This window comes from Monodelphis domestica, chromosome 4 (assembly GCF_027887165.1).
Source record: "Monodelphis domestica isolate mMonDom1 chromosome 4, mMonDom1.pri, whole genome shotgun sequence".
Taxonomy (NCBI): domain Eukaryota; kingdom Metazoa; phylum Chordata; class Mammalia; order Didelphimorphia; family Didelphidae; genus Monodelphis; species Monodelphis domestica.
Genome location: NC_077230.1, coordinates 354,958,951 through 354,982,810, shown reverse-complemented (window position 1 = coordinate 354,982,810; position 23,860 = coordinate 354,958,951). Strand labels below are relative to the sequence as shown.

The window sequence follows — 23,860 nt, the reverse complement described above, 5'->3', positions numbered from 1 at the left end:
TTTCTGAGGCAATAGATTATAGACAAATTTGCCTATCTGCTGAGAGTATGGGTAATCTTTTACCTTGGACAAACGAAATCACAAAACTGATTTTAAAAGAACAGTACAAGCTAAAGATTCTCTTTAATAATAAACTAATAAAGAGATGAGAAAATAAATTTCATGGATAGAAATATATTTAGACTCCAGAGCACAGAGCATAGAACTGATACTAAGGCAAGAGTAGTAAGGACTAGATAACTGGAGTTAAGAGATTTGACCAGGGTCACACAGCTAGGAAGTGTCTAAGGCCAAATTTGAACCCAGGTCCTCCTGACTCCTGGCCTGGTGCTCTATCCACTCTGTGCCACCTATCTGCCTCTCCACTGACTTTCAGCCTCAAGTAGTTTGCCCAATTCTTTTCCTCATAGACCAAAGCTAAAAGAAAATCGCATATTTTATCTAGCTCCTGCCTCTAGAGAGAACTATACCTAATTTCATTTAGGGAGAGAAAAAGAGAAATATTTCAGTCTTCCAATCTGTGATCTCATCCATATAGACCTTCCCTCCATTGATATGGACCAAAAACTTATGTTATAAGGAAGAGAACTTTTATGTCCTTTCCTGGATAGTCCCAAATCTGCCTTTTAAGATTACCTATTTTTCTCTGAATCTTGAATCACTGCAAATCCTGTGGTCTTCTTTTTGTTTCTCCTTCTTCATTCAGAAATCAAGACAAACCTCTTCTTGTGCTCAGGTATGATAATGTATGCCTATAGAAATGTCATTTCCCTGATTATTATTCACCTCAGTGAGGCATTGTGAGATTACTTGGGTCATACATTCTGGGCTCCTTGGGAAGGATTTACCTCTAGACCTGCAGTTTTTGAGTTATCGACATTAATGATAAAATGGGATGAACATTTTAAACAAAGATGATCGTCTCATTTCCAAACAAAAATCTCTTACCCTTGTGAAGAAAGAAAACGATGTGAGCACTGTCCATGCCAGGGAAAATATCCAGCATGGTCTGAAGTGGCATCACCTGTCCTTATAGGACTTGGTCTGGAGTCTCTAGCCAATCTGTTTCTTTTTCATCCCAAGAAAGAGATACTCCCTCATGTATTCCTTAAGACTAATGGAACCTCCAGTGGGTGGGGAGATAGGATAGAGCATGGCATCCTGAAGGCTTTGAAAGGACTGATAATGATGACTGATATTTATATTTTTAAATTTGCAGGCATATAAAGGCATATAGGTGCCTTGTGAATATATGTATATACATGTATTTATATATTAATATATATGTGCACATATATATATATAAATCTCATTTGAGCCTTACAATAATTCTGTGTGATATTGCTGATATCATTAATCACAGAAGGGTATTTTTTTAAAAATCCTTACCTTCCTCCTTAGAATCAATACTATGTAAGGGCTAGGCAATGGGACTTGCCCAGGATCACACAGCTGGGAAGTGTCTGAGGCCAGATTTGAACCTGGGCCTGGCTCTCCATCCACTGAGCCACCCAGCTGCCCCCAGAAGGGTATTTTTTGTTGGGAAATTTTCCTGTCTCTTTCCCTCTAATCTCTTTCCACATACCATTAATCAGGTCTACAGGGGGCAGCTGGGTAGCTCAGTGGATTGAGAACTATACCTAGAGACGGGAGGTCCTAGGTTCAAATCCAGCCTCAGCCACTTCCTAGCTGTGTGACCCTGGGCAAGTTGCTTGACCCCCATTGCCTAGCCCTTACCACTCTTCTGCCTTGCAGCCAATACAAAGTATTGACTCCAAGACGGAAGGTAAGGGTTTAAAAAAAAAATCAGGTTTACCTAAAACTCCTTATGAAGACTGAGGGAAATCTCAGAAAATAAGAGATTTCTCTTATCCAAATACCTGAAACCCAATGAAACAAAGATAGGACTAAGAGTCTTGGATGTCCTACTCAGGAAAGCCATAAAGCCCCCAAATGGTAAATTTAATCAATTTCCAGTGGGCCATCTGTGGAGTCAGCTATTTCCCCATCTCTGGATCTCCTTCTTTAAGAAGGCTACTGCAAGAATGTAGGAGTCAATTCAATTTAATTTAACAAGTTCTTATTAAGCCCTAGAGGTTATAAACATAATAGACCCTGCCATCAAGGATCTCACATTTTATTAGAGGGAAACGGCATGTACCCATTTAAGAAAATACAAAATTCATATAATTTCTAGGTGGAGGACATGTCTGTGAAGGGTATTTTATTGACAATAGAATAGGGACTCCAGAAGACACACTGGAAGAGTGGCCTTCCAAGGAACATCCTTGACGAGGATAGGGAACATGGGAGGCATAGGGCTACTATCGATGGGTATGAGGGAACGAGGACAGGTGGGTCAGGGAAGGAAGTTTAGGCCTAAGCAGACTTCAGCTTAGACTCATGGGGATTCTGAGTTTATTATAAGAAAGCAGATTGGTGGTAGTTTACATAGAAGAAAATGGCAATGTTGACTTGATTATCAACTTTTGAGTAAGAGGTTGGGGATGAAAGGTCAAGATTCTGCCTAGAGGTCAAGATAATGGTTAATAGAGTCTTGGGGCCAGGCTGACCATACAGGAGAGAGATATATTTGAGGTCCTCACTCTCCAATTTATTTTCCAAATATCCCCATAATTTTGAAATATAAGTATCTCAAATATCTTAAATACTTTTTCTTCTTTTTAATTCTTTACCTTCTGTTTTAGAATCCATACTATGGATCCATTCCAAGACAGAAGAGTGGTATGGGTTAGGGAATTGGAATTGTGACTTCCCCCAGGGTTCCACAGCTAGGAAGTATCTGAGGCCAAATTTGAACTCAGGATATTTCTGTCCCTAGGCCTGGCTCTCTATCCCCTGAACCACCTAGCAACCCCTAGGCATATATTTCTGACTTTGCTCCAAAGAACCATGAACAATGGAGACACAGAGGAGGTTCCACCTGCCTAGTTCCTGTGCTCCAAAGTAATTTGTTTTTATTTTTCTTTTAATTTTTTATTTAAAAAATATTTTTCAGGGGCAGCTGGGTAGCTCAGTGGATTGAGAGCCAGGCCTAGAGATGGGAGGACCTGGGTTCAAATCTGGCCTCAGACACTTCTTAGCTGTGTGACTCTGGGCAAGTCACTTGACCCCCATTGCCTACCCTTTACCGATCTTCTACCTTGGAGTCAATACACAGTATTGACTCCCAAGATGGAAGGTAAGAGTTTAAAAAATTTTTTTTTAATATTTTTTTATGTTTGCATATTTAATTTTCTTTCCCTCTCCTCTATCCTCACCCCTCCCAGACCCAATAAGTATTTCCACTGGATTATAAAAATGTTATCACATATCTATTTCCATGTTATTCTTTTTTGCAATAGAACAATCTTTTAAAATCAAACCCCCCAGTGGGCAATTGGGTGGCTCATTGGATTGAGAGCCAGGTCTAGAGTTGGGAGGTCCTAGGTTCAAATCTGGCCTCAGATACTTCCCAGTTGTGTGACCCTGGGCAAGTCACTTAACCCCCATTGCCTAGCCCTTACCACTCTTCTGCCTTAGAACCAATACACAGTATTTATTCCAAGACAGGAGGTAAGGGTTTTAATAAATAAATAAACCAACTCCCCAAATCATTTATCCATATAAATAAGTGATAAGTCATTTGTTTTTCTTCTGTGTTTCTACTTCTATAGTTCTTTCTCTTGAAGTGGATAGTGTTCTTTCTCTAAGACCCTTGGGATTGTCTTGTATTAGCAAAGTCCATTACATTGTATTGCTCCACAATGTTTCACTTTCTGTGTATAATGTTCTCTTGGTTCTGTTCATTTCATTCTGCATCAATTCATTGAGGTTCTCAGTTCATACAGAAATTCTCCAGTTCATCATTCCTTTCAGCACAATAGTATTCCATCATATCAGATACCACAATTTGTTCAGCCTTTCCCCAATCAAGGGACATCCCCTCATTTTCCAATTTTTTGGAATTTTCCACCACAAAAAAAAAAATGCAGCTATGAATATTTTTGCACAGTTTTCATTATTATCTCTTTAGGTGCAAACCTAGCAGTGGTATGAATAGATCAAAGAGCAAGCATTCTTTTAAAGCCCTTTGGGCATAGTTCCAAACTGTCTTCCAGAATGGTTGGATCAATTCAAAACTCTACCAGCAATGCCTTAGTGTACCAATTTTGCCACATCCCCTCCAACATTTCTTATTTTCCTTTACTTTCAGATTGTCCAATCTGCTAGGTATGAGGCAGTACCTCATAGTTGTTTTGATTTGCATTTCTCTAATTATGAAAGATTTAGAACACTTTTTTATGTGCTATTGACAGTTTTGATTTCTTCATGTGAAAACTGCCTATTCATGTCCCTTGACCATTTGGCCATTGGGATATGGCTTGATTTTTTTTTTTTGGACAGTTGACTTAGCTTCTTATAAATTGGAGGAATTAGGCCATTGTCAGAGGTTTTTGTTATATTTTTTCCCCCATTTTGTTGCTTCCCTTCTAATTTTGGTTGCATTGGTTTTATTTGTACAAAACCCTTTTAATTTAATGTAATCAAAATTATTCATTGTACATTTTGTAATGTTCTCTATCTCTTGCTTGGTGTTAAATTATTTCCTTTCCCATAGATCTCCCAGGTATATTCTTCTATGTTCACCTAATTTACTTATAGTTTTCTTCTTTATATTTAAGTCATTCACTCATTTTGCATTTATCTTGGTGTAGGGTGTGAGATGTTGATCTAAAACTAATTTCTCCTATACTATTATTCCAATTCCCCAGTAGTTCTTCTCAAATAGTGGATTCTTTTCCCAAAAGTTGGGATTTGGGGGATTATCTAATGCTATCTTGATGAGGTCATTTACCCCAAATCTATTGCATTTGTCCACCCTTCTCTCTCTTAGCCAGTGCCATATTGCTTTGATGATCACCTCTTTATAGTACAGTTTAAGATCCGGTACTGCTAAGCCTCCACCTTTACATTTTTTTTTTATTAGTTCACTTGAAATTCTTGATCTTTTGTTCTTCCAAATGAACTTTGCTCCAAAGTAATTTAGGTGCCATTAAATTTAGAATTCTGAGATGAAATGATCATCTCATTAATTTGCTTATCAATTATGGATACAATTGGCAACTAGTTGGTACAGTGGATAGAATGCCACGTCTGGAATCAAGAAGATTCATCTTCTTGAGCTCAACTCTGGCCTCAGACACTTACTATCTGTGTGAACTTGGGCAAGTCACTTGATCTTGTTTTCCACTTTTTCTTCATCTGTAAAATGAGAAAGAGAAAGGAAATGCAAACCACTCCAGTATCTTTGCCAAGAAAACCCTAGAGAGGATCATGAAGAGTTGATCAAATAACAAAAATTATGGGTAAAATAGAAGAGTCAATAAAGACTGAAACTTTTCTTTTGTTTTTAAATTCAATTTTCTTTTTTTCCAATTATATGTATAAATAATTTTTGACAATTGTTTTCTGACATTTTGCAATTCAGATTCTCTCCTTCCCTCCCTATCCCTCCTCCATGAGGTGGTAAATAATCCAATATAGGTTATACCAACCAGTGTTTTCATGCAATATATATTTTGATAGTCTCCATGTCATGGCTAATACATCACACATACAACAAAAAACTCATGAAGGAAATAAAGTGACAGATGATTGATTTGCTTTGGTCTGTGATCAGATTCCAACAGTTCCTTCTTAGCTGTGGATAGCATTTTTCATCATGAATCCTTTAGGGTTTTCTTGGACCCTTGTTTTGATAATAATAGTTTAGCTCTGAAGCTGAAGCTTTTCTAATCAAAGAACCTCCACAAGAAAGAAGCTGAGCCCACAGTGGACCTTTTCCACATAGTAAAAAGGCATGTTTCCATTGGGATACTCAGAATGTTCTGTGTTCCCTGGTTTTTTTGTTTTTTTGTTTGTTTTTCTAAAAGGAACAGAAGTAGCAGAAGTCTGTATCTTAACATAAATCTCACATCACAGGAAGGATCTTGTAAGACTTGGGACCATGCCTTACTCAGGTGATAGCCTCAATCTGTCTGAAAGAGAGTGTGATAGTGAAAAGGACATTGGAGTTACAAACAGAATATATGGCTTTTAGTCTCAATTGTACCATTAATTAGAAGATACTCTCTTTGGGCATACCATCAAACTTCTCAAGCATTTTTATGCTCATCTGTAAAATGATGCTCATCCTTGTTCTGATTTCCTTACAGGGTTATTATGAAAGATCATATGACATGACAGATATTAAGTTTTGTTTGTTTTTTCCTCTAAAGTATAATCTATATGTATAGAATGTATTATTTTCCCTTTGATTGGTATTTTTTATTCAAGGATATTTTGTTTTCCCCCTTACATGTAATAACAACATTCAGTATTTGATTGGCATTTTGTTTTTTTTTATTTCAATTTATTTTATTATTTTTAAAATTATTATTTTTTAATAACACATTTCCACATTAGTTTTCCAAAGTGATATGATCCATTCTGCCTCCCTCTCTTCTTTCCTTCCCCACTCCTGGAGCTGACAAACAATTCTTTGATTGTCATTTTATTTTATTTTTATTTATTTATTTTATTTTAGGACCCTTACCATCCTTCTTGGAGTCAATACTGTGTATTGGCTCCAAGGCAGAAGAGTTGTAAGGGCTAGGCAATGGAGGTTAAGTGACTTGCCCAGGGTCACACAGCTGGGAAGTGTCTGAGGTCCAATTTGAATCTAGGACCTTCCATCTCTAGGCCTGGCTCTCAATCCACTGAGTTACCCAGCTGCCCTCTTTGATTGTCATTTTAAAGAAGTTCCTCAAATGCTTTGAGAGGAAGCATCTTTTTTCTGAAAGAAGAATCTAATGACACAATTCCGAATCTGCTTGGTCTTTACCCCATAGACAATGGGGTTCATAGTGGGGGGCAGGAGCAGATAGAGATTGGCCATAATGATATGGATGTGTGGTGGTATGGTGTGGCCTCCAAAGCGGTGAGTGAAGAAGGTAAAGAAAGCTGGGACGTAAGTGATGACAATGGCACAGAGGTGCGCTGTGCAAGTTCCAAAGGCCTTCTGTCGGGCATCTGCGGATTTCAGGCTGACCACTGCTTTGAGGATCATGGTGTAGGAGATGGTGATACAGAGGATGTCAAAGCCCCCAATGAGAAGGGCAACCATTAAGCCATATACAGCATTGATCTTTATGTTACCGCAGGACACCTTGGCCACAGACATGTGGTCACAGTAAGTATGGGGGATGAGATTCCCTCGGCAGTAGGGCAACCTCTTGGTGAGGAAAGCAAAGGGAATGACCAGCATCACACCTCTAAGGAAAGTAAGGAGCCCAGCCTTGGCGATGATGGGGTTGGTGAGAATGGTACCATAGCGCAGTGGGAAGCAGATGGCCACGTAGCGGTCAAGGGCCATGAGCATGAGCATCCCAGACTCCATCCCTGTGAAGGTATGGACAAAGAACATTTGAACCAAGCAGGCATTGAAGTCAATCTCCTTGAGGTTGAACCAAAAGATAAAGAGTGTGTTGGGCAGGGTGCTTGTGCACATAAGCACATCTGTGAAGGAGAGCAGGGCCAGGAAGATGTACATGGGCCGATGCAGAGCGTCCTCAGAGTAGATGAGATACATGAGGCCAAAGTTCCCTGTGATGGCAATGACGTACATGGTGCAGAATGGGAGGGAGATCCATCCATGTGCTGCTTCCAGCCCTGGAATGCCATTGAGGATGAATGAGCTTGGGGTCAAGCTGCTGGTATTTGGAACTGACATGCTTGTACCCAGAATGTCATGATATATGGCCCAAAACAGAACAGTCTCTACAAATGGAAAGAAAAGAGGAAGCTAAAGACCTCCTGTTAACTGCATGTAACACATGAAAAAGTAGCTATAATACAGTATACTCTATGAATCAGTCAGTCAGTAAACATTTATTAAGCATCCACTATGTGGCAGGCAATGTAATAAGATCTGAGGATACAGAAACATGTAAAAGACTTGTCTCTGCTCTCAAATAGTTCCCAGTCTAGTGAATGAGATAATATGCAAAGGAATATGTAAAAACAAATTATATGCAGGTGATATTGAATGAATGTATAAATATTAAATATAGCCTGCACATATCTTTATATATGGAGATATATATTATATATAGATATCTTAATTCTAGTCCTTTCTTTCTATTGACTATCTCCAAAAGTGAAGATAATACATAGAAGGAAAGCACTAAAATGAAGATATATAGGATATATTGTAAAATTGTAATTATATCTCAATAAAAATATTATATTTTATGAAGTTTATTAATGATCATTAGAAATCAAGGAATAAAGAAGATACAAAGTAAAAACCACGTGCCCATGGCTGATCAGCCAGTTCAAACACCTGCCTTACCACCACCAAGCTTGGGATTGGAAGTAAAGAGGTGGGACCTTCCACATCCCCATCTAATATCCCCTATCTACAGGAAGTACATAATGATGAGAAGTCAGTGGGCTCCTGGGAAATGTAGTTCTTTTTAGGGTAACAGATTTTCAATTATACAATATATAAATATATATTATATCTGACAAATTGAAGATAATCAATGGAAGGAAAAAACTGGAATTAAGAATGGTAGGGACAGGCTTCCCCTAGATGGTAGGATTTGGGCTGGGACTTGAAGGAAGCCAAAGAGACCGGGAGATATCAGGAGAGAGAATTCCAGGACTTTGGGACAGTCAGTTAAAATGCCCAGGGTAAGGGAATGAAGGGTCTTGTTCAAGGAACAGCAAGAAGGCCAGGTATAAGGACTTAAGAAGACAGGAAAGGCAGGGGGAAAGACAAATTCTAAAGGGCTTTGAACTCCTAAGAAAAGATTTTATATTTGATCTTGGAGATGATAGGGAGCCAGTGAAGTTTATTGAGAAGGGAACAGGCAGGGCCTGTGCTTTAGAAAAGTAATTTTTGGCAGGTGAATGGAGGAGGAACTGGAATGGGGAGAGACTTGGCAGGATCAATCAATAGGGCTGGTTATGTCAGAAGAGAGAAGAGTGTCTATAGACAGAGAGATGTTACAAAGGGAAAATTGTCAAGCCTTGGCAATAGGTTGGATGTGGCTAATGAGAAGGAGTGAGGAACAGAGGGATGGAGGATGATACCTAGACTGAGATCCTTGGTGACTGGTGAGTGATACACACATGTTGAAAATAGACCTATGGGAGAATGGTGGTGCCTTTAACATTAATAGGGAAGTTAGGAAGAAGAAAGGGTTTGTTGGGAGAGAAATGAGTTCAGATTTGGATATTTTGAGTTCAAGATGTCTAAGGGATGCCCATTTTGAGATGACAGATAGGCAGTTGGAGAAGAAAGACTAGAAGTCAGCAGAGAGATGGTTACTAGATAACTACAACTGCCAATCATTAGCTTGGAGATGATAAATGAATCTGTGGGAGCCAGTGAAATCATCAAGTGAAATAATGTGAAGAGGGAAGAGAATAGATCCCAGAATAAAGCTCTGTGTGGAAACCAAAGGTTGATTTCTATGGCCTGGATAAAGATTCAACAAAGAAGATTAAAAGGGGGTTAGTCAGAAAAAAAGAAAACAACAACAAACAAAAAAACCCACCTTAATTGTTGATCATGTTGGCTTTGTTACCCCATCTTTTTTCCTCTTTTTGAAATAATATGAAGTAAGATATTCTTTTTCTGTCTTTTTTCTTTTGTTAACTATTTGCTTTGTTTAAAATGGCTTTATAAAAGGGTTTACCTTCTTTCTTGGAATGGATATTAAGAATTGGTTTCAAGATGGAAGAGAAGTAAGGGCTAGGCAATAGAGATGAGTGACTTGCCACCCCCCACCCAAAAAGGACCAATTATAAAGTGGGAGGAGAATGAAGAAACAGTAATGTCATGAGAGCCTAGAGAGAAGATAGTATCAATGAGAAGAAGCTTTCCACAAATGGCATCTTTTTTCCCAGTAAAATTTGAAAAATTGAAAAAAATTCCTCAGGTTTGAGGAAGGATGAAAAAATTTGGAATTACTGTTGTGGTAATAGGTTAGTGATTTAATTAGGGAAGGGTAAAATAATTACTTTGCAGCAATGAGGGCCCCCGATGAAATTATAAAACAAATTTGTTATGACCCTGTTTGTTTTGACTTGAATTTGTTATAATCCAGTCAGTAGTTTCTTTATTTTTTCCAGCTTTGTTGTTCAGTCATTTCAGTCCAGTTTGACTCTTTCTGACCCCACTTGAAGTTTTCTTAGCAAAAATATTGGAGTGGCTTGTATTTCCTTCTACTCATTTTATAGATAAGGAAACTGAGGCAAACAGGGTTAAATGACTTTCTTAGGGTCACACAGCTAATATCTCCTCACATAATAGAGATGGCTGCTGATGGAGGGAGGGATCCAAGGCTGAGACTTTGCAGAAAATCAACAAACAATAAGAGGTCAAGGCTCTAAGAAAGTGTAGTGTTGAACTGGTTCATCGAAGAAGCAAGATGAAAAAGGGAGAAAAAATGTGGACTGTGGCCTGAGAAAGAACTGAACAGTGGAGGGATTCAAGGCCAAAGCATGGAGGAACAGTGTTTAGATTTGCAAGGCAGAGGGATAGATGGAATGGCACTGCATAATAATTAGATAAGGGGATTTTCTGAGTTCATAAACATTTGTAGGAGATAACAGAGATAGAGTGGAGGGGTAGGTCCTGTAAAATGAGAAATGATTTATGAAGTTGGGATGTTGAAGGAGTATCAGTATGAAAAATGAAGCAAATCCCTACTATCAGGTCAGGAGTGGAGGAGGAAAGAAATACTATGAGCAAGGAATCAAAGTCATTGAAGAAAGGGGGGTGTTTTTAGGGGTCATGAGGTATCAGAATTTTGATTGGGTGGTAGATATGGATTGAGTGAAACTTAGAGAAGAAATTACAGTAAGGATAGTAGAGGGAGAATCAGGAATTCTCAGGAAGGAGCAAGGAATATTCCAATTCTTTTCCCTTGACCAGTGAATCAAGGAGAATGAGGAAAAGTGTGGCCAATTCTGGAAAGGGAGACCAGGGAGGCTATGTTATTCAGAAATAGCCAGAAGATGGAAGGAGAAGGAAAAGAAAAATATTAAAATGAAAACAAGTTCCTAGCCTATGGGACAGGAATTCCAGGGAATACAGTGGAATAGATGAGCAACTTTAGAGTGGGATATTGGGGGGGAATGTGTTGTGGGGAATGGGAATAAGGAAGGGGGTGGTAAGAGATAGGTTTGAATGATACCTCTAGGAGTTCAGAATCATTGGGAGGGATGGGTATGACTAAGGGGAAAGTGCAGATGAGAATCATAAGCAAAGTGCTATGACAGGTCAAGGGAGGTCTGATAATTTTTGTTTGGTTGGTCTTTGACTTTGAGGGTCAGCAAAGACTTTGAAGGAAAGGAAGTATTTGGTGAGGATCCAAAAGAATGGACAGATTGCCAACAGGTAGAAATGACCTAGAGGAAGAAAATTCTAGACCTAGAGCATAGAATAAGCAAGGTTAGAAAAGTTAGGAATACGGGAAATCAAGAGCTGTTTATTTTGGGAAGTACGAGAGATGAGATGAAAAATTATTATAAGATGGGTATGTGATTTGGGGTTTAGGTTTTTAAAAATCGCTCTAGCAAAAATAAATAATATGGAAATAGGTATCAAGTGATAATATTTGTACAACCCAGTAGAATTGCTTGTCGCCTCTGGGAGGGAGGAGGAAAGAAGCAATGAAAGGAAAGGCAACGAATCATGTAAACATGGAAAAATATTTTAAAATAAAAATATTTTAAATTATAAAATAAGATTGGAAATTAAAGTTGTGGTCATATTATGAAGAGCCCTCCCTGAATGCCAAGCCAAGATGTTTGTATTGTTGTTATTGTTATTGTTGGGTTTGGGATTTTTTTGGAGGGGGGGTGGTTAGACAGTTGTGAGCCATTGATATTTTTGGGCAGAGGACTGATATGAGCAGAACTTTGCCTAAGAAGTGTTCATCTGGCCACAATTTTGATAGTGGAATATAACTGGAAAAATACAGATTCAAAAAATCCAGAGGCTATTATAACAGTATAGGCAAATAGCACTGAAAATCTGAATTTTCCAAGAAATTTCCCAGAAAAATATTGGAGTCTCAATAAAAAGATAAAGTATATGCTAGAGTCCTGTCTGAGTTCCACTAAGGCATTCCTCCATGCTTTACAATAGCCTTGAATTCTTAAAATCTATTCCTAAAGAATAAAATTATTCACATTATGTCCTACTAAGAGAAAGGAGTTTCTACTCCAGTGGTGGTCTGTGAACTTCTTCCAGAATCATCCTAGTTCACTATTGAGAAGCTTAGCACAAGGCACTGGGCTCTCAGGTGATAAGAAGGAAAAATAATTCTTCTTAGCAACTTCTCAGATTCTATGCTGTGGCATAAAAGAGTCATGATCTACTGTAGTGTTTAATCAAGTTAATGAATTTACAAATCCTTGACCTAATGCAGAATTGAGAAGACTGGATGTAGAAGGTAAAAAAGAAACAAGAGTCAGAAATACTGTTTTCTAAACAACTAGACTTCAGGAATAATAAATATAAGCTCTTTAACTGTCAAAGATAAACTCCTCAACGTTCGAGTAGACAAAGGCCAGGGGAACTTTCCTCACCTGTTACTCTCTGGCAGGATTGGCTCACCTGTGCTGGGGGCAATATAGAGGGAAGATAACTTTATAATGTTCTGTTCTAAAGTCTTTCCAAAATCCTTCTCATTCTGGTTTGTCCTGTTCTATCCCAAAACACAGACTAGCTGTAGCAAAAGCAAAATTTTCTACTAACCTCTGAGAGCCTTCACATAACAGGATTGATTGTGCTTTTTATGATGGCAGAGGAAGATGCAACAGAACCAACCCTTTTCCCTACTCCATCACATAATGACTTCAAGGCCAGATGGACCATAATTGAATGAGATAGAACCTCAAACTCAAAAAATCAACTCACACTGAAAGTATCAGAGGATAAAATGGGGGGCCTTTGCACATGCCCAGGGCATACTTGAGTCAGGGCTATGAGATGCTCCAAGACTAAAGAAGGCAAAAAAAATCCCTTCCCTAGAGATGGGGCCTGTGGGGACACTGATACTCTGGGGATACATATTGTTTATTCCAGGTTTCCTCACTACCCCAAAGGAAAGCAATGTCCCAATTGCTATTTTTTACTAAAGGGGGAAGGGGGAAGTCAGAATTGATATGCCCAATCTCTATGGGCTCAAATGTGTTTTTCCCAGGATATCTCCATGGCTCAATTGTTCTTGGTGCATATCTATTGTGTCAAGAACCAAGAGGGATTTGGGGTCAGAATCTATTTAAAATCTAAGAAAAAAAAATTCTTCATAAGCAATGATTAGGATTTTGGTTTCTCTTCTGCCTTCCCATAGCAGCAATAATGACCATTGTGGGTATATGGATAGAAAAAGGAGTACTCTGATACCTCACATTAAATTATTGAGTCCTCACACCAAAGCTGTCAGATGGAGGAGATGACTCATTCAATTTATTCAATAAATGAGGAAAGTGATGATCAGAAAAATTTAGTGAGAGGCAGCTGGGTGGCTCAGTAGAACAAGAGCCAGGCCCAGAGATGGGAGTTCCTGGGTTCAAATCTGGCCTTAGACACTTCCTAGTTGTGATTCTGGGCAAGTCACTTAACCCGCATTGTCCAGCCCTTACTGCTCTTCTGCCTTGGAACCAATATACACTATTAATTCTAAGACAGAAATATAAGGGTTTAAAAGAAAAGTTTAGTGAATTGCTTGACAGGTATTAGTGGTAGAGCTGAGATGGAGCCCATTTCATTCTTTAAAAGATGGAAGAAATAGTAGAGGAAATTGCTATTTTGATAATGACTTTGAACTTAAAACAGGATCATATAATCCATGCTCTAGATATGGGAGCAACCTTAAGAACCATCACCTTAGTCAATCCTCTGCGTTATTTAGAAGATGTATATATTTTTATATACAGTCTCCTGGTTCTGCTCACTTCATGTTGCATCAGTTCATCTAAGTCTTTCCACTGAGTTGTGATTTAATTTCATTACTCTAAATCCTTCTGTGTTTTTTTTTCACTTAAACAAAATTTGAACCACTTCTCCAATGACTATTTTTGCTCCTTGTTTTCTTGCTATTGATGAATATATTTTGCTTACTAAATATATGGAGAAACAGGAGCTAAACATACTCAGATTAAGCTAATGCAAACCTCCTGATCATGGTTAGGACTCTCATGTCCCAGAGAAACCAGAAAAAGTATTTTGAGTTGTTTTGTTTTGTTTTTAATCTAATCCACAAAAGGGAATTGTAATCCTAGCCTGCAAATATCTTATGTATAATAAAGAGTTATAACTCTAAACCAAAATACCTCTCTTAATATAAAAGGAAAAAGTGCTTTCTCAAAAAAGGGGGGGGGGGGTTGGCACAGTTAGGTGGCTCAGTAGACAGAGCCCTGGGCCCAGAGTTGGGAGGTTCTGGATTCAAAATCTAGTCTCAGATACTTTCTAGTTATGTGTTCCTGGACAAGTCACTTAACCCCATTTGCTGAATCCTCGCTCTTCTGTCTTAGAGTGGTCACTAAGGCAAAGAAAGGATTTAAAAAAGAAAGAAAAGAAAAATGCTTTCTCAGTCACAACCATGCTATTCCCTACAAATACAGAAATTGCAGTCTCATTTGCAGATGTGGAATAAGACATTCTAGATCCCAGATCTATCCATAAATCCGTGCTAAGCTCACACCAGATTCTTTTGAACTAGTTCACACCAGTGGACTCTGAAAAGGAGCAGATGAAAGCATTTTCTTATATCCCTTCTTTTGGGTCAAGCTTGTTCTTTGCAATTTTACAATATTCCATTTCCACTGTTAATGGCGCTATGTTTTAATGTTTATGTGTTGTAGTTATTGTGAATATACTGTTTTCCAGGCTTTGCTTATTTCATTTTGCATGAGTTCATGAAAAACTTTTTATACTTCTTTATATTAATCTTGCTTCTCCATTCGTACAACATTGCATTCATGTTCCACAATTTTTTTTGGTCAGGAAAAGCCAAATTAATCAGGGCAGTCAGGTGGTTCAATGGATACAAAGCCAGGCCTGGAGATAGCAGTTCTTGGGTTCAAATGTGACCTCAGACATTTTCTAGCTATATGACCCTGGGCTAGTCAGTTGAGTCTAATTAGCCCCCTTCTGTCTTGGAACCAATACAAAGGGTTTAAAGAAAAATAAAGCCAATTAATCAATGGGCATATACTTTATTTCCATGTCTTTCCTACCACAAAAAAAAATTATAAACATTTTTGGTTTTTATGTAATCTTTCTTTTTATTAATGAAATCATTGGGATATATCTCATCAACAGCAGAATCTCTTATTCAAAGGAAAAGGACATTTTGGTCTCTTTGCATAATTACACATTGCTTTACAAAATATTTCACTAACTCACAAACCAGCTCTCTATGAATGAATCAGGGAGTCTATTTTCCAACAACATTCCACTACTGATTAATGACATCTTTTAGCTTCTGGCAAATTTGCAAGGTATGAGGTAAAATCTAAGGGTTGTTCTGATGTGCATTTCTTTATTAGTGATTGTCAGAATTCTTTGTTAACATTTTCTTTTCTTTTTCTTTTTTAAACAAACCATTTCCTTCTATCTTAGACTCAATACAGTGTATTGGTTCCAAGGCAAAAGAGTAGTAGGGCTAGGCAATAGGGGTTAAGTGACTTGAGGGTCATGAAGGAAATACAAGGTCAGATTTAAACCCAGGACTTCTTGTGTCTAGGTCTAGCTTTCAATCCACTAAGCCACAGAGCTGTTCTCATACATTTCTTTTAAACACTCTGAGTTCATGTCTCTAGACCATTTATCTATCTATTGGGAAATAAATAATGTTAATTATTTACATATATCAGATACCAAAATCTTATCAGAGAAATATGACACTAAGATTTTTTTTTTCCCATTTGATCAGATTCCCTTTTTATCCTAGACACATTATATTTTATTTGTGCAATTCTAAGATTTCCTCTCCTGAAAGAGGATGATACTTTGTGGTCCCATCTGGGAGGCTGCTTGGATTATAATCTTTCTCTCTTCTCCACCTCCTGTCCTTATCCTGGGGACCTTCAACTTCATATTGATTCTCCCTTTAACACCCAATTTCATAGTTCTTCACCTTACTTTTTTCACAGGACTCCCTTTTCCACCTTACCTCAGTCACACACAATGATGCCTTAAACCATTAATCTCATCATTAATCACTTCTTTTATCTAATCACAGTCCATTAGCATCCCACTCTTCCCTCTTCCTTAAAAACTTTTTGTTATTCATACCTTGGTCTCCAGTCCCTTAAACCCTCAGTTCTTTCCTAAGCCATTATCCCTACACTAACTACATACTCTTCCTTTCCCCATTTTGATACTTGGTCAAATTCAACCATATTCTTTCTGCTAATCCCTTGTTCCTTTGTCATTTTGCCAATCTTGCACTCTCAGTTCTCAGTTTTGGGTCATTCCAACCTTAACGAACAAAAGCACTAAAACTTTCTGATAGATTCCCTTATCAATTTCTTATATGTGTTAAATTAGGAGAAAAATATTAAAATGCAATCGATATTTCAATGTTAATAAAGTGATTGTGACCATTTCCCACATCTCCATGCCTTTTCACTGGTCCTCCCATCATCCTTGGAATGAGTTCCCTCTTCAACTCTTCTTTACAGAATCTCTCTCTTCCTTCAAGACCCAGCTCAAAACCCACCTTCTACATAATGTCTTTTCTGATCCTCTCATTACTAGTATCTTCTTTCTCAAATTAGCTTTTATTGAATATTGTTCCATTCATTTAATTTGTGGGGGGTATTCAGGAAGGACTAGAACCTTTAGTGTGAGGGCTTGCCAGACCCTTTCCAGGGCTGCTTTTCCTCCTTTGGTGTCCACCTGCCCCCCAGCTCTTGTCTATGACTCCAAGAAGCCATAGCATGCACAGTGGCTACATCCAGGGAAACTATCTCAGCAAATGGGCTAAACCAGGTTGAGGATAGCCTACAGTCCTCCAACTTCTCCTGGTTGGAACAATTTGTTCCAACAGACTTGGAGGCAGCTGAGGCAATCGCTCAGACATCCAAGATGTCAAAATCATCCACTGCATCAGCAGTTATATTGACTTTCATCTCGCCACTAGATTGTGATGACTGGAAGAAAAAGTAAAACTGATGACTTTCTATAATTCTGCCTCCCTTAAATTCAATTCAGTGCAAGTCAAGACATCATTGGTCCTCTTTGAAAACTAAGAATGAACAATAACATTTCATTTCCAGTAGAAAAAGCCATTCACTTTTCTAATGGGGGGGGTGGTGGAAAGGATGAAAATTGATCAATTCTTCCTTTTGTCTATTATCAGTAGATCCATTGGTCCCTTCACCCCATGTAAAGTTTCTATCCATCTTTTGATCCCCCATTTATCCTGATATATCTTTTAAAAGGGGGGAGGGGAATCTGTTGTCCTTAGCTTCCCTTGATAGTGCAGCTGATTCTGAGTTTTAGCATTTTTAATACTAATTTTTATAGGACTGTATCATGTTATATCATCTTTTATTTTGGGCTGCTTCCTTTTTCTATCCATAAAATAAAATTGATATCGAGTGAGTTTCCTATGCATCCATATTCATTTCTGTAGACAAATTCCCATTTTTGTCCTTATCAGAATTGTTTCTCTGGATTTCATCACCCATCCCTCCTAGAATGACATCCCCTGAAGCATTTACTCCAAGAAATATTGTTTCTTCCGAAGCAACTGAAATCTATTTTCAGTTATTTCTCCTGGATAGAATACACTGGAATAGTGGCATTCCTCCAAAAATTCTATCATTTTGACCCAGTAACAAGTTACCCTTTCTTAGTGATAAACCCTTTCCTTCTGTCTTAGAATCAATACTGTGTATTGGTTCCAAGGGAGGGAACAGTAAGGGCTAGACAAATGCCCAGGGTTGCACAACTAACAAGTATTTGAAGACAGATTTGAAAACAGGACCTCTAGGTCTTTAGGTCTAGCTTTCAATCCACTGAGCTCCCTAGTTGTCCCCCAAACACATTATTTTTGGTTTTGGTTAGGTCTAGTCTATGTCTGGTCAGAAATATGATATCTATATTATAAGATGTGATCTAGAAATCCAAATTTCATTCAAAGACAAAACCTTCTCAGACAACCCAGGCAATAAATCAGATCAATAAGGAAAGTCTGTACTAAGCTCTCTTGCTTATTATTATTATTATTATCTTTTTTTATTTTTTAATTATTTATTATTACCTTTTTGGTATGTGTGTCATCTCCCTGTGAGTCACTTTTGGGCTGGAGAACTTTAGCTTGGGTTATAATGGTTCCTCTGATTTTGTGAACTCAAAGGAAGGTGTCAATGTGGAAATCTAGAGAGATTGCCCAGTTTATTTAGTCGGGAGGTAGAAACCCCAGGTTTTGACCTTGTTCACAGGAGAGGTTTCCCCCAGAGGGAAATAGACACCCACTTCAGGTGGGAGGTAGACCGCATCCAAAGTCAAGTAGCTCTTTTGTCTCCAGAAGACTTTCCCAGTTTATCACAAACTCCTTCCAAGGATCGAACTGGAGACCTTCAGTTTACAAGACTGACGCCCTACCTACTGCACCAAAGCTGAAGTGGATGTCTATTGTCTGGAGAAGTGGGACCTTCCCTCTGGGGGAAACCTCTCCTGTGAACAAGGTTTCTACCTCCCAACTAAATAAACTGGGGATCCCTAGATTAACACGTTTTCACAAGGTACAGTTTTTGTTGTTTTTTTATTTCTCTAGCAAGCTATTCATTTAATGTTCTGTACTATGAAGGGGCTCAGAGCTAAGCACCAAGGTGTTAATGAGTCAATGGATTTACTAAGTATTTATTTAATACTTAGTTAATCAATGTTGAAAGACTTTAGAACTCTGATAAAGGAATGAGAAACCCTAAAAAAGAAAGAAGAAATCGATCCATAATTCCATGTTTCTTTCAATGTCATAAAAGTTGAACAAAAATTTAAAAAGTTATAATTTCATAAATCCTCCCCCCCAACAAATCTCTTCAAATAAACTGTAAATTAGGTTAGAGATTAAGCTACTTGTAGAGGGTTCACAAGTTTGTCAAGGAGGAGGATTTTCAAGTCATCCAAGAGTCAAGGACAGAGGAGATGCTTCCTCCAGCTTCTTATCTAAGGAAAGTTTAAGACCTCAAGTAAATTTTCACATCCCAGGGAGGTTTTCCTAAAGGAACACAGACTTTTAGATAAGCAAAATTTGCCAAAGGAATGACCTAGAGTTCTAAATAATAAAAAAATTAAAAATTTCCTTAACAGACACCTTTTACCAAGAGTATTTCCTTTGCTCCTGACAGCCCCCCGCCCCCCCAGAGGCAGGCCCTCTCCCCTCTCCCTAAAGGAGGCCTACAGAGGCTCCCCCAGCTGCTCTGAGGCTTGCAGAGCCGGCCCGCCCCCTCACTGGAACCTTCCCTGCCTCCCTAGTACTCCAGAGGCACTAATAAAAAAGACCTTCCCTGCTGCTCCCACCCATCCCTGCAATCTCATTTGCAGACTTGCCACGGTCAAAAGGAAATCCCAGGAAGGCAGAAAGTTTCCTCTGCTGCTCAGGCTGTGGGAGAAGCCCGGTGGGGCTGGAGCCTAGGTGGAGAAGCTTGTTTTGATTGTATCCAACAATCAGAAGTGATTGTGAACCAGGCAGGCCCTCCTCCCCGCCCCCCCACTCAATCAGAGCCCAAGGCTAGAGAGTCTGAGTCCCGCCCTCTGCACTTGTTATAAAAGGGAGAGGCTGGCTCAGCTCAGTTGCATAAAGCTACAGTGAGGAGTCCTAGAGGCTGCTGAGGCCTCCTGAGGAAGGAGCCTGAGTCCCAGGAAGAGGAGGAGGGCCCCAAGTAGGACCCAGGCAGCCAGAAAGCCTCCAGGAAAGGTCAGTCCCTCCCCCTCCTTCCCCCTCCTTTCACCTCCCTTCCCCTCCCCCTCCCCCAGAAGGCTGTCTGTCAGAGGCTGTATGGAATCTGCTGTAATAATTCTAGACAAGTGAAAGCTGCCCTCTAGCAGTGAGGGGCTGGCTGGGGTTCCAGAAGGAGGGGAGCCCTAGAGCCCCTGCTTGGGCCTTGGGGACTTTCCCTGAGGCCCGTCTGGGAGGCCACTTGGAGCTTTTCCCTGAAGCCCAGGCCCTACAGGCCCTGCAGGGAGCTTCCCCTCCCCCTCTTGGGGTTTGTCTCAGCATTTCAGCTCCTTGAGGGCAGGCAGGGTCTGGCCTGGTGTGGCTCCGTCCTGGGGCTGGCCCTGGGGAGAAGCTCAGCAGCTGCCCAACACAGCAGGATTTACACTGGCCTCTCTGTGGAGGGTTTAAAAACCAGACCATTCTCGGTGTAGGCCAAAGCGGACTGTCTACACCTGAACTCTGCAGGGCCCGGAAGTAGGTCTCCATCCTGGGTGATCTGTGCTGACATGAAACATTGGAGTAGAATAGGTTAGAGATAAAAAGATCAGAATAAATTAATTAGAGCAGAAGTTTGCTGAGGAACCAATAGTTAGTACTGATTCTAAGAGTTTCTTTTAAAAAAATTTTAAATGAAATTTATTTTATATAAAATTTAAATTAGAAAAATTTTATATCTTCAATTTTTTCTTTATTTTCTATCTATTCTATTGATGGGTCCCGAGGCAGAAGAGAGGTAAGGGCTAGACAATTGGGGGTTGAGTGACTTGTCCAGCATCATCCCGTCTGTGCCTGAATGTCTTTTGTGTGTTTTGTCTTCCTCAAATTACAGGTTTCTGACTATTTTGGCTTTCCTGTGTGTATACCAGCACTTAGATGAAAGCTAGTTAGTACTTACTGATTCCTACAAGTAATAGTCAGAACATGAGCTGATAAGTATAGACAGAAAAGACTAGAATCAAGGCTTTCTCAAGGATTTTCATTGAGAAAAATTTATAGGATGATGTTCTAGCAACTTTGGTAAAAGCAGAGTTTTTTGTTGTTAAATAAGGGAATTATGTTGTATTTTTGGGCCCCAGGGAAGGAGCCTGTAGGAGATGTTGAAGATAAGGACAATATTTGGTGTTTGAAGGATTCCACTGGAAAAGGCAGGAGTGGGGGAGTGGAGGATAAGAAAGGTAACCCCGAGGATGAGTCCCAGACCAGGGGCCTGACTTCTGATCTGATACTTCAGGGCTGGAAATCCCTCCAGGCAAAGCTAGAGACTTAAGAGGAGGCAAATTCACACCTTGATAAGAAAAGACCTTGGACTCCACTACTCCTAAAAAGGGGAAGATTCACACTTTTGGGAGGAAGGAAGGTAGAAGTCACAAATTTGTCTATTTTTGAATGGGTCCCCCATTAGCATGGCCCACAGAAGGGCCAAACCAGCCTCAGTGGAAGGTAAAAGGCCTGGGGAAGTCTGAGCACATCTTCCCTGAGGATGTAGATTTGGGCAACCTCAAGACCCTAGAAAGCCAGATTGGGCCTTAGAGAAAGAAATGAGAAAAATTAGAAAAGTGGATGCAGAGAAACAGGGGCAGAGCTACTCCCAGAAGACTTTGAGGTCCAGGAAAGCCACCCAGTATCTTTTGGGGTTTAGGGGAATCAGAGATCAACAGGGTGGGCATAGAGTGACTACAGCTAGGCCAGCCTTTCCTTGGCCCTTGGCTACACCAGATAGTGGTGTGTGTGGACTGATCCTTCTAGGCTATTGGTCATCTTCATCCCCCATCTGAGAGCTTCTTACTGCACATTTTAGAGTATGACTTAGGAACTTGTCTGGTCCATGATGACCGCAATCTAAAAAAATAAATAAAATAAGCTGTAATATGATACATAACTGAGAGCTTCTACTATCACCACGTGATTTTTTTTCTCAATTGCCATGCTGATATATTCCAAATGCTTTCCCCCCCCCCCCCCCCATAGCTCTTTTGTCTTGTATCAGGGCTAGACCTTTGAGGTTAAGTGACTTGTGATTTAGCACAGGGTCACACAGGAACTTGTCTGAGATGTCTACTGAGCTGACCCCATTCTAGACACTTTTGTGGTAGCAACAAGCTTCTGTGATAAAATATTGACCAAGTTGATCACATAAAATGCCTAGTTGGCAAAATATGATTCTGCGGAGTATATTTATATATTTTGAACTTTTTTCCTCTTTTAGAACTACAGTTGTGTGTGTGTTTTGTTGTTGTTTTTTTGGGAAAGAGATTGCTGTTGTAGAGTGGGAAGCCTGTCAAAACATTTCCTAGCAGATAAGGCACTATACTGATAGGGAACCCTTTTTTAAAAACATTCCCCTTCTCTCTTAGAGAGTATTGGTTCAAGGCAGAAGAGCAGTAAGGGATAGGTAATGAGGGTTAAGTGACTTGCCCTGGATTGCTTAACCAGGAAGGATTTTGAGTCCATATTTGAACCCAGAACCTCCTGTCTCTGGGCCTAGCCCGATATCCATTCATTGAGCCACTTAGTTATCCCCAGGTTTTTTAAAGGTTTTCTCCCCTGGCCTCTCCACTAACATCTCTCGAAGTTAGAGACAAGCATGTCCCTTCCTCTATTACTATTACCACTCTGGCTCCTATACCCATGGCTACTGTGGCCTACATAGAGGAGGAGATGAGCAATCTCTTTAATTTCCAAGTTTCTATAGGGAATAAGCCTTCTACTATTCAAAGGAGGATTTGTAAGGTTATTTGGAAGAGTGTAAAGAGTCCTCACCAATTTTTTATTTAAACTCTTACCTTCCATCTTGGAATCAATACTGTATATTGGTTCCAAGACAGAAGAGTGGTAAGGGCTAGGCAAGGGGGGTTGTGACTTGCTCAAGGTCATACCTTAGCTATTTCTTAGTCAAGCTCTTCCTCTACCCCATTAATTGGGGATCAGCTAGAAACTTGGGCCTGGGGTGAGATTTTAAATATGAATCAGAGCCAGTTAGATCATATCTTCCCAATAGCTCTTCTCTCTTTCCTTCCAAATTTCCTTCCAAAGCTTAGCCTCCTCTAGAAGAGAGGGATAGGCCAAGTAGAGACAGTGAGGACCCTTGCCTTTCACCCCCACCCCAATCCAATTTAATAGGATGAGCTTTATGAAAAATGAATTTAGGGAAGAAAATAATTTATTCCATTTAGGTTTATTTACACCATTTAGTTTGGTATATTTTCTGTTATTATTAAATAAATGTCTTGACTATCTTTTACTACCTCCCTTCCTATAATCACTTTAAAGTTACCAAAGAAAAACCTCAAAAACTTTGAAGGAACTCCCAGGAACTCACAAGCACAGTTCTTTATTCAATATAATAAGATAAGTAGGAAGAACTTATATACTAATTACCAAACTGAATAAGATTGGTTCTGTAAATGGCTTATGCCAAAGGCTTTTGTAACAGTTTAAGCACCCTTTTTTCTTTTGCTAAAAAGTGTATCTTTTCCTAATCAACTAAAATTTCTCTCTAAGCTTGTTTTCACAATCTTGCTCAAATTCTGGGATAGGTGCTACTGGAGGAGAGACTGTATATAGTCATCTGTGGAACTGTGAGACATTCATATCCATTATTCTTGAGCAGATGAATAAATTACAATTTACTTGTCTGCTTGTATTCTGTACTGGCTTGTTCTTCTTTTTTTTTTTTAACCCTTACTTTCTATTTTAGAATCAATTCTATATGTTGGTTCCAAGGCAGAAGAGCAGTAAGGACTAGGCAAAGGGGTTTAAATGACTTGCCCAGGTTCACACATCTAGGAAATATCTAAGGCCATATTTGAACCCAGGACCTGGCTTTCAATCCACTGAAC

At 39.3% G+C, this 23,860-nt stretch overlaps 2 protein-coding genes across 2 annotated transcripts in view; one reads left to right on the top strand and one right to left on the bottom strand.

The window, feature by feature from the left end:
• Positions 1-5,560: 5,560 nt before the first annotated feature.
• On the bottom strand, positions 5,561-7,817 carry LOC100023848 (olfactory receptor 52N1-like). The gene has a single exon (XM_001375241.4). It carries the CDS (start codon positions 7,772-7,774, stop codon positions 6,809-6,811), a length of 966 nt encoding a protein of 321 aa, XP_001375278.3. The 5' UTR covers positions 7,775-7,817; the 3' UTR covers positions 5,561-6,808.
• Positions 7,818-19,863: 12,046 nt separating this feature from the next.
• LOC103106591 (uncharacterized) overlaps positions 19,864-23,860 on the top strand; it is a 38,784-nt gene continuing 34,787 nt past the window's right edge. The window contains exon 1 of the mRNA XM_007491153.2: positions 19,864-20,000. The gene's annotated coding sequence lies outside the window, so the exon portion shown is untranslated. The remainder of the gene's footprint in view (positions 20,001-23,860) is intronic.